Source organism: Chelonia mydas, chromosome 25 (assembly GCF_015237465.2).
Source record: "Chelonia mydas isolate rCheMyd1 chromosome 25, rCheMyd1.pri.v2, whole genome shotgun sequence".
Lineage (NCBI taxonomy): Eukaryota > Metazoa > Chordata > Testudines > Cheloniidae > Chelonia > Chelonia mydas.
Genome location: NC_057858.1, coordinates 2,728,718 through 2,743,913, shown reverse-complemented (window position 1 = coordinate 2,743,913; position 15,196 = coordinate 2,728,718). Strand labels below are relative to the sequence as shown.

The 15,196-nt window shown below is 45.2% G+C and overlaps 1 protein-coding gene across 1 annotated transcript in view; it reads left to right on the top strand.

The window, feature by feature from the left end:
* The window catches only part of FBN3 (fibrillin 3), a 281,443-nt gene that overhangs the window by 82,030 nt on the left and 184,217 nt on the right, over positions 1 to 15,196 (top strand). Inside the window, exon 6 of the mRNA XM_037885777.2 lies at positions 1,373 to 1,468. Within this exon, the coding sequence (XP_037741705.1) occupies positions 1,373 to 1,468 (96 nt within the window). The remainder of the gene's footprint in view (positions 1 to 1,372; positions 1,469 to 15,196) is intronic.

The window sequence follows — 15,196 nt, the reverse complement described above, 5'->3', positions numbered from 1 at the left end:
GAGTTCTGTGGTTTCCACATTAGAGTGTTGCTCTTTTAAGACTTCTGAAAGCATGCGCCACATCTCATCCCTCTCAGATTTTGGAAGGCACTTCAGATTCTTAAACCTTGGGTTGAATGCTGTAGCTATCTTTAGAAATCTCACATTGGTAGCTTCTTTGCGTTTTGTCAAATCTGCTATGAAAGTGTTCTTAAAACAAACAACATGTGCTGGGTCATCATCTGAATCTGGTATAACATGAAATATATGGCAGAATGTGGGTAAAACAGAGCAGGAGACATACTAGTCTCCCGCAAGGAGTTCAGTCACAAATTTAGTTAACCCATTTTTTTAACGAGTGTCATCAGCATGGAAGCATGTCCTCTGGAATGGTGGCCGAAGCATGAAGGGGCATACGAATGTTTAGTATATCTGGCATGTAAATACCTCACAATGCTGGCTACAAAAGTCCCATGTGAACACCTGTTCTCACTTGCTGGTGACATTTTGAATAAGAAGTGGGCAGAATTATCTCCCGTAAATGTAAACAAGCTTGTTTCTCTCAGTGATTGGCTGAAGAAGTAGGACTGAGTGGACTTGTAGGCTCTAAAGTTTTACATTGTTTTGTTTTTGAGTGCAGTTACGTAACCAAAAAAAAATCTACATTTGTAAGTTGCACTTTCACAATAAAGAGATTGCATTATGGTATTGTATGAGGTGAATTTAAAAATACTATTTCTTTTATTTATCATTTTTACCGTGCAATATAAAGTGAGCACGGTACACTTTGTATTCTGTGTTGTAATTGAAATCAATATATTTGAAAATGTAGAAAAACATCCAAAAATATTTAATACATTTCAATTGGTATTCTATTATTTAACAGCGTGATTAAACTGCGATTAATCACAATTAATTTTTTTGAGTTAATTGTGTGAGTTGTCTGCGATTAATCAACATCCCTAATAATCACTTTTCTCCCTCACTTGATTTCTGACATGCACCATTTTGCTCAGATTTGAGCATGTCTAGCACAAGTTTTCCCTTTTCACAGTTTTTAATTTTGTACTCCTTCATTATTGGATCACAGAGCTAAGCTGTGTTAACTGAGAGCCTAGCACCCAGCAAAACCTCTCTGTTGACTGAGCTGTTGGTTTCCAGTCCACTTATAATTGATTTCTTTATAAGCAGGAAGAAAAAATAACCTACCTTTCTGTTTTGGATCTGTATGTGGGGAAGATCCCTGAACTGCAAATAATATATAACATAAAACATGGGATTCTCCAAATTCTGCAGCAGCCGTGTATCTCTCATCATGGGAGCAGAATTTCTGGCTGTACTTCGTTTGACCACTGTCTAGTGTAATCTCACCCATCTTTCTATTTCTGAATAGCTGTCTGTGAAAATGGCTGCCAGAACGGAGGTCGGTGCATTGGACCAAACCGCTGTGCTTGTGTCTACGGGTTCACTGGCCCACAGTGTGAGAGGGGTAAGGAGCAGTTTATTATATTACTATCACTGATGTTACTACAAAAAAGAACATAAACATTTCAACTTCAAGCCCTTGGAAGTTAAGTTAGGAAATGCCACGTTACGTTTGCCCATGCAGTACTCATTTGGCCCCCATTGTGTGTGTGCGTTATGATAGAGTCTTTAATTATGTGATCACATGCTATTTTTTCCATAGGATTCCTGCCTCATTCAGTGCACAGGATGGACAGTAGGTAGCTACTCAGTATTTCTGACCTCATCTGTCAATTAATACAGAAATATTAATTCTTCTCGGAGTGTCCTCTGCACATTCCCCTCTTGGGTTGCACCGAGGTAGGATGGTAGAACCTTCTAGTTGCAGCACCTGTTAGAAATGCCTGACCCCTCGCCTCCTGTCCCCAGCACACGGTCAGAGGGCACTGGCACTGCTGCCATCTCAATTCCTTCCAACAACTGCAGCATTAGGCCATGAATCCCTTTCTGTCCGTTTGTCTCTGTCGCTAGTCCTGTAGCCTAACAAAAATTAATAAAAATACAAATATAAAATAATAATAATACAAATAATACATGTAGGTTAGTAATGAGTTGTCATTTTAGTAGTTAGTTAGCTAGTATAGCTAGTATAGATTACAGTTGTTAAAAGATAGATTAGAAATAGATAACAGTAAAACAAACAGTTTACTTACCGACTATGACGGACATCAAGGTGAAAAAACACAGCTTCCAAACCTGCCGTTCATCAGCTAACCTCATCACTGGCCAGCATGGAGAAAGGGAGGAGAACAATCCCTGCAGTCTTTGCTGACCCACCTAGTGGGTCGGGGGATAGGCCAGGGACCTTCCCCTCTGATGGGACCCACAGTCCAGGTCACCTCCTCTTGTCTCAAATAGGGAGTTGAGGGGGATGGGGGGAACCCGGGCCTGCCCTCTACTCCAGGTTCCAGCCCAGGGCCCTGCGGATTGCAACTATCTACAGTGTCTCTTGTAATAGCTGTGTGACAGCTACAACTCCCTGGGCTACTTCCCCATGGCCTCCTCTTAACACCTTCTTTACCCTCACTGCAGGACCTTCCTCCTGAAGGCTGATCACGCTTGTACTCAGTCCCCCAGCAGCATGCCTTCTCACTCCTTGCTCACCCTCCCCTCACTGATGGGAGGTCCTTTTTAAACCAGGTGTCCTGATTAGTCTGCTTGCCATAATTGAGTCTAGTATGTTCTTAATTGGCTCCAGGTGTCTTAATTAGCTTGCCTGTCTGAATTGGTTCTAGCAGGTTCTTGATTGCTCTAGTGCAGCCTCTGCTCTGGTCACTCAGGGAACAGAAAACTGTTCATCGAGTGGCCAGTATATTTGCCTTCTGCCAGACTCCTGTACCCCACTGCTCTGGGTCTGTCACAACATCCACAGACAAAATAGATGGCAGGTCCTTCTGTGAAAGGACGGGCTAGCTGCAAAGCCTACAGGATCTGAGAGCTCAAAAGGATCAGGCAGTAAAAGCAGGAGACTGGAGTCAGCTCTGTCTACTGCTGGATCCAGAGTCATCCAGATCTGTGACGAGCTTTGCAGGGTCACCAGGGAAGATCATTTCCCTGCCCTCTCTTTTTAGAGTTCTTACGTCATAGGTTTCATCAATGGCTTCAGTGTTGGAGCCAGGATCGGATCTGAGTTGAGAGCTAGAACCAGATCCAGAACAGGTATTGACTGGACCTTCTTTTCACTGAAAAATTGTTCTGACAAGGAGAGAGCCCAAACTCCCTGGATAGTCTTTGTAGACTATGATACTGAAAAAGCTGGCAGGACTACCCTGTGCCTCTGTGAATGCTATGGCCATACTGGCCAATTCCTCATTTTTCTTTGCATGCTGGAAGACTGGTCTCTTCAGGGCCGGAACACCGCATTCAACAGAAAAGAGATGTCCAGATCTGTGAGCCCCACGTCCAAGACCATTGCAGTGTTCCTCTGTTGCAGAAGAGCAAGTAACCTCAGAAGAGGAATATCAAGAGGGACTTCCCAGGATGTTTCCTTATGACTTAGGAGAGGTGCAGAGCAGTTCATCTCCTGATGAGAATGAGGGAGTACCAAGAGCCTTGTTTCCCTCTGAGGATGCAATTCAGTTCCACAAATAGATGGATAGGATGGCATCGACCCTGAATTTACCATCAGTAACTTTAAAGGAGACTTCACATCTGGTATTTGATATCTTAGGGTTGACAATGAAACCTAAAGTCTCCTTGCCCACATTAGAATTGTTATGGCAAATAGCACAGACCCTTTGATCCAAGCCATCTTCATGCCAACCAGTTTCCAAAAAGGCTGATAAATTGTATCAAATCCCACAGGAGGGGCTCTCTTGTTTTCATGTACATTCTCAACCAAACTCCTTGGTCATAGCAGCTACTCTTCAAAAATCAAGATTTTCTACCGAATGGATAAAGAAGGAAGACAATTAGATTATTTGGGTAGAAAATAATTTTCTTCTGCATCCTTAAATATGTGTATATCCAACTACCAAGTGGTGATGGTTAGATATCAATTTCCATTATGAGAGAAGATGGCTCTATTCAAAGGAAGTTAACATCAGCCATGATTAATGAATACCAAAATGTAGCCACACATGCCCTTAGGGCATTGTTCGATGTGTCTGATATTGCCTGTAGATCACTGACAATGGCAATATCTCTTCATAGACATGCTTGGTTATGTTCATCTTCTCTCCCACTGGATACCAGGGCCAAAATAGAAGATTTACCTTTCGAAGGAGGTGGCTTATTTATTGTAAAGACTGATCACACGCTGGGTAAACTGAAGGAGACTCTGTCTACAGCTAGTTCTCTAGCACTCATGCCACCTTTCAGAAGATGATCTTCTGCTCTGGTGTTCAGATATCGCAGGCAATACATACCACCTTTTTCATCTGCCTCTTATCAGAGGAGCCATAACATCAGCAGCAGCAGCAGCAACAAGCATATTCACAGACATGTAACAGGAAGAAACCCTTCAAACCTCAGATGTGTACACAGAATCCTTCAGCCACATTTACTTTACCACATGTCAGGCCTCAGGCTTGACATGTTAGTCAAGAACCTCAAACCAATTTTAGTAAATCAGTTTGGAGACCAGCTGGCCCAATTTTACAATGCTTGGACAACTATCACTTCAGACAGATGGGTTTTGTATATGATAAAAGAAGGTTATACCATCCAATCCAGATCACTCCCTCCACACAACCATAGGTGCTGGAACTAGGAGTGCTGGGGGTGCAGGAGCACCCCCTGGCTTCAAGTGGTTTCTATCACATACAGGGTTTACAGTTTGGTTCAATTGCTTTCAGCCCCCACCCCCCCAAATATTGTTCAGCACCTATGCATACAACCTCCCACCCCCTCCCTCTCCAGGAACCTCTCCCAGGAGAGACTATTATGGATAGAGGTACAAGTTCTTCTGAACATGGGAGCTATAGAACGAGTTCCCTTGACTTCCAGAAACAAAGGGTTCTACTCCCATTACTTTCTAAGGTCTGGTCTACACTACCGATCTATATTGGTATAACTACATCCACACTCCTAGTGACGTACTTATACTGACCTGACCCCCCATGTAGACAGCGCTAGGTCGGCGGGAAACCTTCCCTCACCCACATAGCTCCCACCTCTCGGGGAGCGGACAGGAGAGCTCTCACCCGTCTGCTTAAAGCGTCTTCATTAAAGTTCTACAGTGGTACAGCTGCATCAGTGCAGCTCTAGAGCTTTAAGAAAGATGCTATAAACTGACTGCAGGGGAGAGCGGTGCTGCTGCGCTGATGCAGCATTTTAAGTGTAGACATGCCCTAATCCCCCAAAAGAACAGAGACTTCAGAGCGATTTTAGATCTCTGGGATCTAAACAAATATATCAGGAAGCTTCAGTTCAGGATTCCTTCCCTGGGTCTAATCATTCACTCCTTGTCTACTCTAGATTGACTTACTGCTCTTGACCTCAAAGAGGCATATTTCCGTATTACTGTAAGACCATCTCACCAAAAGTACTTATGTGTTGTCTCTGGTTTACACCACTTTCAAAACAGAATCTTACTTTTCAGTCTCTCCATTGCACCCAGCGTATTTAACAAATGTTGAGTTGCAGTAGCGACGCAGCCAAGAATGCAAGACATTTCTGTCTTCCCGTATTTGGCCAATTGGTTGCTGACAGGCTAACACAAAGAAGAATAAGAGGCAGCCATTCAGAACATTCGTTGTCTATTCAGAACCCTGGGTCTCATCATAAACAAGAAAAGGTCACTTCTCATTTCATCTCAAGAGTCCCTTCTTAGGGACAATCTTCAGTTCTGTTAAAGGAAGGGCCTTTCTTCGGGAGAGAGGCTTTTGAAAATAACCAATTCGATACATTAACTGACAATACAGCTGGCTCAAATGACAGGGTTTTTTCTGAAGCTACTGGGACTCCTGGTATGGATGACACATGTAACCGCCGTGCCGGTCTCAGAAGGAGGTCACTTCAGCACTGGATTCTGAAGAATTTCAGTCCTAGTCCAGACAGTAGGCTGAAGAGAATTACAGTACCGCATGAAACTCTTCATTCTCGAACATGGTGGCTACATCCGCAGAGAGTGCTCAGTGGAGTATTATCCAACCCACCTCATCCAAAGTTAATAGTAAGCATGGATGCAGCCAAGATAGGCAGAGGTGCACATCTTCACTCTCAGGTAGTAAAAGGTCTTTGGAGTCTCAAAGAATTCTGGTTAGACATAAATATATGGGAGCTGCGGGCAATCTGTTTGGCTCTCAGAGCATTTCTCCCACAGATATGCAAACCAGCTAGCCACATTGCCATGAACAACATGAATGCAGTTTATTATGTGAACAAACAAGAAGGGACTCATTCAACCCACCTATGCAATGAAATGATGGAGCTATGGTATTGGTGCATACATTACAATTTTTACCCCATTTCTTTACATGTTGCAGAGAACACGAGTTAGCAGATTGCCTCAGTATCTATTCATAATATCTCTAGAGAATTCATCAATTGAGGTTATTATCTTCAGACATTGGGGATTCCCACCTCTAGACCTGTTTGCCACCAGACTCAGTGCAAACTGCCCTCTTTTCTGCTCATGAGCAAGGACAGACAGTCAATCTCTGACAGACGCATTTCTCTAAACTGGGGAATGGATCTCATGTGTGCATTTCCCCCATTCCCTTTAATTCCCAAAGTTTTAACCAAAGCAAAGCAGGATTTTGCCAGGATGATCTTAATGCTCTGGGGTGGCTGAGACAACAATGGTAACTGACCTATTATCCACCACTATTATCGCTGCAACAGGGGACAGTGTTCCACCCAAACCTCAAACCTCTACACCTAACTGCTAGGACTTTGACGGAAATAGAACCTCCACTGAGGTTCAACAAATTGTTATTAATGCTAGGAAACCCTTTACTAGAAGGTGTTATGTCTCCAAATGGAAAAGATTCACTATATGGCAGAAAATAGAAATACAGATCCCCCCATTCATATGGTCTTAGAATATCTGTTACACTTAAAAACAGAGGGACTATTCTTATCACCTGTTAGAGTTCATTTAGTGGCTATTTCATTGGTACATGCATATATTAGGGACAAACCCATTTTCTCACATGACATGGTGAAGAGATTTGTGAACGGTCTACTGAACCTTTATTCACCCACCAGAAGCGCTGTCGCCTCGTGGAATTGGAATTTAGTACTGACTCAACTGATGTCTTCCCCTTTTGAGCCATTCCAAGATTGCTTTGTTTCACCTTTTGATAAAAACAGCTTTTCAGCTGCACTCATATCCGCTAGAAGCATTAAAGGGCTGCATGTAGTAATGGCAGATCCCCCCCATACTATGTTTCAAAAGGACAAGGCAGTCCTTAGGCCACATCCTAAATTCATTCCAAACATTGGTTCCGATTTCCATGTAAATCTATCATAAACTCACCAGTATTTTCCCCCAAAACCCATATAAGCCAGGGAGAAGACATTGGATTACATTCTTTAGACACAAAATGATTTCTCTCATATCACCTGGATAGAATTAAGGACTTCAGATGTTCTCCTAAGTTGTTTCTCTCTTATACCAGTTCTTCGATGTGTAGAACCATTTCAGCTCAATCATTATCTTGAGGGGTCAAATTTTGTGTGGAGGAATGTTATAGGGCAGCTTTGCTTTCCCCTCCAGCTCCTCTTAGAGCTCATAATACAATGGAAATGGCTGTAACTATAGCAGTTTTCAAGCACATTCCCCTTTCTGAGGCTTGCAAGGTCACTACATGGAGAACAATTCACATTTGACCTCTCACTGTGCACTAGATTTAGAATCCTGGCCCAATGCTCATTTTGGCAGGGTGGTACTTCAGCCACCATTCAGTTAGGGCTCTGTCCATCCTTGCTGAGGTACTGCTCACCAAGCTGTTCTAAGAGTGGGCATCTGCAAAGGGCACCTGAAGAAGAAATGGAGGTTACTGACTCGTAACCAGAGTTCTTTGAGATGCACTCTGCATATTCCCATTCCCCGTGCACCTTCCCAACTTTACACACAATCCTAATTGTATCAGTACTTGGCAGTCCACGTGAGCATTTGGAAGGTACTCCTATAGCCATGCTGCCTGACTCGCGTGAGCACTAGTGACAGGATGCGAGGGGTGAGGCGCTTCCACCATGCTAGCTGCAATGGGTCAGCGCATCCCAAGAGTGTCAATATACTGAATGGTTTCAGAGTAACAGCCGTGTTAGTCTGTATTCGCAAAAAGAAAAGGAGTACTTGTGGCACCTTAGAGACTAACCAATTTATTTGAGCATAAGCTTTCGTGATGCATCCGATGAAGTGAGCTGTAGCTCACGAAAGCTTATGCTCAAATAAATTGGTTAGTCTCTAAGGTGCCACAAGTACTCCTTTTCTTTTTGCGAATATACTGAATTCATCTTGAAGAATTCCCGTTACAAGCAAGGTAACCTTAGTTTTCCTCCTGGGTGCTTTCATGGTGCTCATCACAGTAATAAGTGAGTACTTTACAAATGTTAATGAATTTATTTTCCCCATACCACTGTGAGATGTGGAGGTGGTATTATCTTTAGAGAGGGACACTGAGGCATACAGACCACTGTACCCACTAATTTTGGGTGTCCAATGTAAGGCATATAGGGTTTGATTTTCTGGAGTACTTAGCATTTTTATAACACTTTGTATGTTCAAACCACAGCTCCCACCGTGTTGTTTTGTGTGCTCAGCACTTCTGCAGATCTGACCCCAGGTGTCTTAGGGTACATCTACATTGGGAATTAAGGTGTAGTTGTTGGACAGGTAGGCACACCCTTGCTAGAGCAGGTCATAATAGTAACGAAGACATGGTGGCATGGGCTTCAGCTCAGGTTAACCACCTCAGTACACACCCGCTGCGGACCCTGGGTATATGTTCAATATGATGTCCATGCCACCATCTCTTCACTACAGTTGTTACCCATGCTAGCTAGATTAATGCTAGCGTGGCTATGCCTACCTGTGCTATAATTACACCTTAGTTTGAGCCCCCATAAAACGAAGAACACACAGTTAGCAGTCACATGTGAAAAGTGTCTTGTCCAGCATTGCATAGGAACTTTGTGGCAGAGGTAGGGATAGAATCCAGTTCTCTAGAGTGGCATTCAACTTCCTTAACCAGAGACGATCCTTTCTCTTCCTGCAACCCCCGCCGCATTCACAGCTCACTTTACAGCTTCTGCAGCAAATGAGGCAGGGGTCCTACAGACTTACAGTTTTCGTCACCCCCTAGCCCTAGTTTATTCCCCGAGCACTGTCCATCCTATGCACTCGACGAGGAAGATTTTTTCTCTCCTTCTCTCACTACAGTTTTTCTGAGGGGGGAGAGAGGCAATTTGACAAAAACCTGAACTCAAAAACTGATTTGCAATTTTTTGAACCAAAAAAACTGAAATAAGAAAATATTGACAACTGACATTTTTTACTAGTATCTCAAAATTTTTACAAAAAATGTTGGGATTTCCATTTATGATTTTTCAGCTAAAAACTAGAAAAGTTTGACCAAAATGAAAATTTTCTACGAAATCAGTTGATTTTAGTCAAAAAGCCAATTTCCTGCTGAGAAACGCTCCAGTGTAAAACTGTGGCCAGCTCGGCCTCTAGAATAGTTTGTAAAAATAATGAACTCCTGGGCCAGCGCCTCAAGTGCTGTGGATCTCAGTGGTGGCAGATGACAGAACAAGGAGCAATGGTCTCAGGTTGCAGTGGGGGAGGTCTCGGTTGGATATTAGGAAACTATTTCACTCGGAGGGTGGTGAAGCACTGGAATGGGTTCCCTAGGAAGGTGGTGGAATTGCCTTCCTTGGAGGTTTTTAAGGTCAGGCATGACAAAGCCCTGGCTGGGATGATTTAGTTGGGGTTGGTCCTGCTTGGAGCAGGGGGTTGGACTAGATGCCTCCTGAGGTCCCTTCCGACCCGGATGTTCTGTGATTCTATGATTCTGGGATCTGGCCGCTCACTGAGGTCAATGGTGCTCCACTGGTTTACAGCAGCTGAGACTGTGGCACACAGCGGCCGGGGGCTTCGCTCGAGCTTCCGCAGCCAGGGTGTGCTGAGAAGCTGGACAGGCTTTGTGTCTGAGCAAAGTGGAAATGAATGAGGTTCTGCTAGGAGAGCTGGAATTTCCTCCCGTCCCTTTGGCTTAGAGGAACGCCCAAGGACACTTTTTGCTGAGGGGATATTTGGCGAGGGTCAGCGCTGCACAGAACAGAAGTGAAACCGAAACGCTCCCCAGAGCGGATGTGCAAACTCAAAGGATTCACATCAAAGGTCTCTGGAAACTTTCCCCCCACCCGGCCGACTTTCCTGAGACTGGGAGTGAACCATCTAGCTCCCTGCTCCGGGATTGGCTGGTTCCTGTCTCTAATGGCTTTTCCAAGTTCTGAATTCTTGGCAATCTGAGGTAGAGGGTGAGATAGGAATAACATTGGTTTCCGGTAGCCCAGGCAGGCAGGCAGTCCTGCTTGAACAGCAGCCAGCCAAAATACACAGAGCTCAAAATAGTTGTGCAGTGTTCCATGGGCTGCAAAATTATTTGCTGAGCACCATGGAGCAGGTGCCCCATCAAAGGCCTCCGCCGTGGTTTGAGCCTCACTTTTACTGGGTGCAAAGAAGTTAAAGTTCTTTTAACAGCCTTCATACACCTTTACAGAGGGGCACACATTGCTCCATTCCCCTCCATTGTACTTTGTTACAGAAGCAAAGATTGGTAAGGCAGTGTACACACACACACAGACACACACACACACACTCTTTTTGGAATGCATCTGATGAAGTGAGCTGTAGCTCACGAAAGCTTATGCTCAAGTAAATTGGTTAGTCTCTAAGGTGCCACAAGTACTCCTTTTCTTTTTGCGAATACAGACTAACACGGCTGCTACTCTGAAACACTCTTTTTAATTACTATAAAGTATTTAGGCAGGTGCCATGGTGACAGACAGTCTTACACAACAGGGGGCCCCATCCTGAAAGCTCTCTACTCCCGCTAAACCTATAATGACTTACATGGGTTCTCCATATGTGGAGTGGGGTTAGGATTGGGCCCCAGAGCACGTAGGTGGCTGGTTCCCCCCTGCTGGTTTAGCAGGTAGCATAAATTCTACGGCTTGCATGTTTATAAGAATAAGGGCTGTGTTCTAGGAGGAATCTGGCAAATGTGTAAAGAAAGCAATTTCTGGATATGCCAGTGCCAGGGAAGACTGAAAAATCCAATTGCCTTCACGTTTTGTGTGTGTGTGGGTTTTGGAGATGTCTCGTAATATATAAAATTCTTTAAATACAGAGAACATTTTTACAAAGCCTTTGGAGAATTGATTTGGTCCAGACTTGCACTAGGAGACAAAACAAGCTCTCCAGCTGTGTAGACACAGGTTCTTCCATGCCAAGACAAACAGAGCCTTCGCTTTGCTAAGGGATGTGATAAGTTACACTTTTCAGAGGTTCCTCCATGCTAGTCTCTGAGCTTACAGGAAGACAAGGAGGGGGTGAGGCTGCGTCTGCTGGCATTCACTGCTCTTGTGAAGGGAGACATTAACCCTTCCCTCCTGGAGAGTGAATTTGTTCCATTGCTGAGCACATTAAGGTTCAGTCACTGATCAGGGCTCCCTTAGGGACACAAGGTATTGAGGACACTAGCCTATCAGACAGATCTCCACTGTGGAATCAGTGTGTAATTTCTGATTCAGTCCAAGCTCCAGACCAATACTAATATGTGAAATATTCACAGTCGCCCCTTGGAAGTCTCCAGTCAGAGGAGAGCAAAGCTGGCCAATTGTACAGATTTGTAGGCTTGGATCTTGTACAGTGTTCAGAGGTGGTGATGGCTGAAGTGTCTGCACAGTGATTTCATGCCTTTGCACGAAAAGCAGAGGCAGCTCCGTCCTTATCTTTAAGGTATTTAGGCACCTCAGTGCCATGGCAATGAACGGGAGCTGGGTGCCTAAATGTCTTTGAGGCTCTGGGCCCTTGTCACATAAGTGCTGCTTAAGGGATTGTCCCATGGTGCCAAATCCTGGTGCCATTGAATTCATGGGACTCTTGTCACGGGATTGAGTGGAATGAGGTATTGGCACTTGACGTGCAGGGCACGGGGAGAGCAGTGCTGGCTGAGAGGAGCATAGACCCACCACTATACCGGGTTCACTCCTGAAGGGTTTCTCTGGATCCGGAATGACCCTTCTGTGGCATTGCTGGGTGGAGAAGGTTTCCAGAGACAGCTGGGAAAAGGCTTGGTACTTCCCTAGTACTGCCGCTTGACTCCCCTAAGGCTAGGGCTGCCTGTTGGCTACTCACCTTCCTCTTCCCCTCGCCCCTCGCCCCTAGAACAGCGGGGCTCCCCACTGGGACAGCGTTCGCAGTTGGCTGGTCGCTGCAGCGCTGTCTGGTGCAGGATCCTCATGTCTATTGCTCAGAGACAGCACAATGGGGAACCTGCTGGGCTGGCCGTAAAGTTTCAATACGGCAGTAGCTGGTATTTAGATTGGCACTGACTGTCTCTTCTATGGAAAAAAGGCATAAGGTGAAACCTTTCTTGCCCAGGGCTCTGTGCTGTGAAACACAGGCTACTGTGAGACGGAGGCTAGAGGATCCTGCTGGCTGGACAAATCGGCCTGTGAGCTCAGAGTATAGGCTGGGCCTGTCAGTCTGTGAAATGTCTCCCACTTCCCTAACTCCAGAGCTAATATGTAAATGGGGCTGTGTGTCTGCCAAAGGCAGCTGCCCCCTACCCCTGCTCCCCCGGCTGGGGAGAGTTCTGATTTGTGCTCTGACTACAGGACTGGGAGGCCAAAACTCCCGAGTTTTATTCCTGGCTCTGACTTGCTGTGGGTGGTGTCTTGAGCAGGTCACTACAGCGCTGCCTCCCTTTGCCCCCAGGGTAAACTGACTGTCCTTTCCAGTCTGCCCTGGGAGCTGTGAGGGGCCAGAGAGGAGCTGAGGATTAGCTCCCAAGAGCGACCAGGATCTGGGAATGACTGGCTCTGAGGAGAGTGACTGACCCCTACTTTGGGCTGAAATAACTTCAAAGGAACATTGAGTTTTGAGTCCTCTCCATTATTGTGGGGTTGTGGTGCCAGGAGTTTGACCCTACAGCTGGGCAGTAGCTGGCACTGAGGTGTTAACATGGCTTTGGATAACATTGCTGACTTCTTTGCTTGGCAACACCATGCTGTATTTGGGCTGCATGACCCCACTGCCTCCTGGGCACAGTTTGAATCCCCCCCCCAGAGAGCCTGTGCACTGCAGCCCCTGTGAGCGGGGGGAGGGCAGAATCAACCCACATGAAGATTTCTGTCAATGATTTGTCCAAGGCAGCATGCCAGTGTTCTCCTAGGGACACGGGGGCACCTCCTCCAGCTCCTAGATAGGTAAGATGAGACTTACAGACACATTTCGTCCTGCAAGCTGCCCAAGCACATTGCAAATGATGGGCCTCATCCTCCCCTAGAAGCAGCTCCCACGGAGATGGGTGCTCTATATCCACCCAGGGAGAGGATCTCTGCAAGCAGAGAGCTCTTTCCTCTAGCAGACAGAGGCAGACCAAGATCCAGGGGCTGGAAGCTGAAGCGAGACAAATTCAACTTGGAAATAGGGTGCACATTTGTAACCGGGCAGGTAATCACCCACAGGAACAATTCCCCTAGGAATGCACTGGATCTTTCAATGAAGAGTGTGCATTTCCCCAAAGAACTCCTGGGAGGCTCTCTGGCCTGCATTCTACGGGGTCAGACTAGATGATCACAATCTTCCGTCAGAGCCTTAAACTGTATGAATCTCAGAACCTACATTATTGCTAGATAGATGGATTGATAGATTAGATGGGGGGTGCCTGGATATGGGGCCTAGTGCTGACCATTTTTACCATAGTGTATTTGCAAGAGACATGCACAGCTTCGAATTTGATCTGATGAAAGGCACGAGTGAAGTGCAAACCCTCCCTGCCACTGTTTCATTTATGATCATTTTTGTTAGAGTTTATTTGGTCATGAATAGTGAAAAGTAAAAGAGAATTTTTAACGGTTTTTCAGGTTTAATAATTTTCAGTGTTGTTAGTGTCACAGCAAAGGCTGTTTGTAAAATACAAGCATTATGTTGACCCCTTTATAGCATAATAACTGCCTGGATTCCCATGTCTCTGCTGCCCTGTGCTCAGCAAGTAGCTGTCTAGCAGCTCTGGGACTACAGTGAGAGGCTGCTTTGAAATGGGAGGACTCTGGCTACCTTTACGCTTATTTCAGGAAATACTCCACTTTAAAGCAAAATAGATTGATGGCTAGGGCACTCAGAGAATCCTAACATCATCTCTGCTCTCTGCCATCTTCAGGAGTGAAGAAGTAGCTGATACTCTGTATAATTCCAGCAGCATTTGGTAATGGAAGCTCATGTTACATCAGTGTCAGAGTTTGCAGAGCAGAAAAATTACCTCTGTGGGGAGAAAGGGCCAAAAAAAATTTTTTAAACGGTTTTCTCCTGTTTTGTAAGAGGGAAAGCCGAAGTTTTGTCTCCGATGACGACTCTTTCCCACACTGTGGAGAGATTTTACAGCAAAATTGGCAATATTTCGCTCAGGTGAAGGCATGCTTTGTTCCGAGAATGACATTTGGGGGGTTTCTTTGTTTTACTCCCATGGAAATAGTGAAATAGTGAAATGTCACCTTGGATGCAGTTTGCTAATTCTCATGAAAATGAGTCTGCTTTTAGTGTGGAAATATGACGAGATAACTGGCTCTGTGGATGAGAGGAAAGCAGTGGACATGTTGTTCCTTGACTTTAGCAAAGCTTTTGACACGGTCTCCCACAGTATTCTTGCCAGTAAGTTAAAGAAGTATGGGCTGGATGAATGGACTATAAGGTAGATAGAAAGTTGACTAGATTGTCGGGCTCAACGGGTAGTGATCAATGGCTCCATGTCTAGTTTGCAGCTGGTATCAAGTGGAGTGCCCCAAGGGTTGGTCCTGGGGCTGGTTTTGTTCAATATCTTCATAAATGATCTGGAGGATGGTGTGGATTGCACCCTCAGCAAGTTTGCAGATGACACTAAACTGGGAGGAGAGGTAGATACGCTGGAGGGTAGGGATAGGCTACAGAGGGACCTAGACAAATTAGAGGATTGGGCCAAAATAAGTCTGATGAGATTCGACAAGGACAAGTGCAGAGTCCTGCACTTAGAACGGA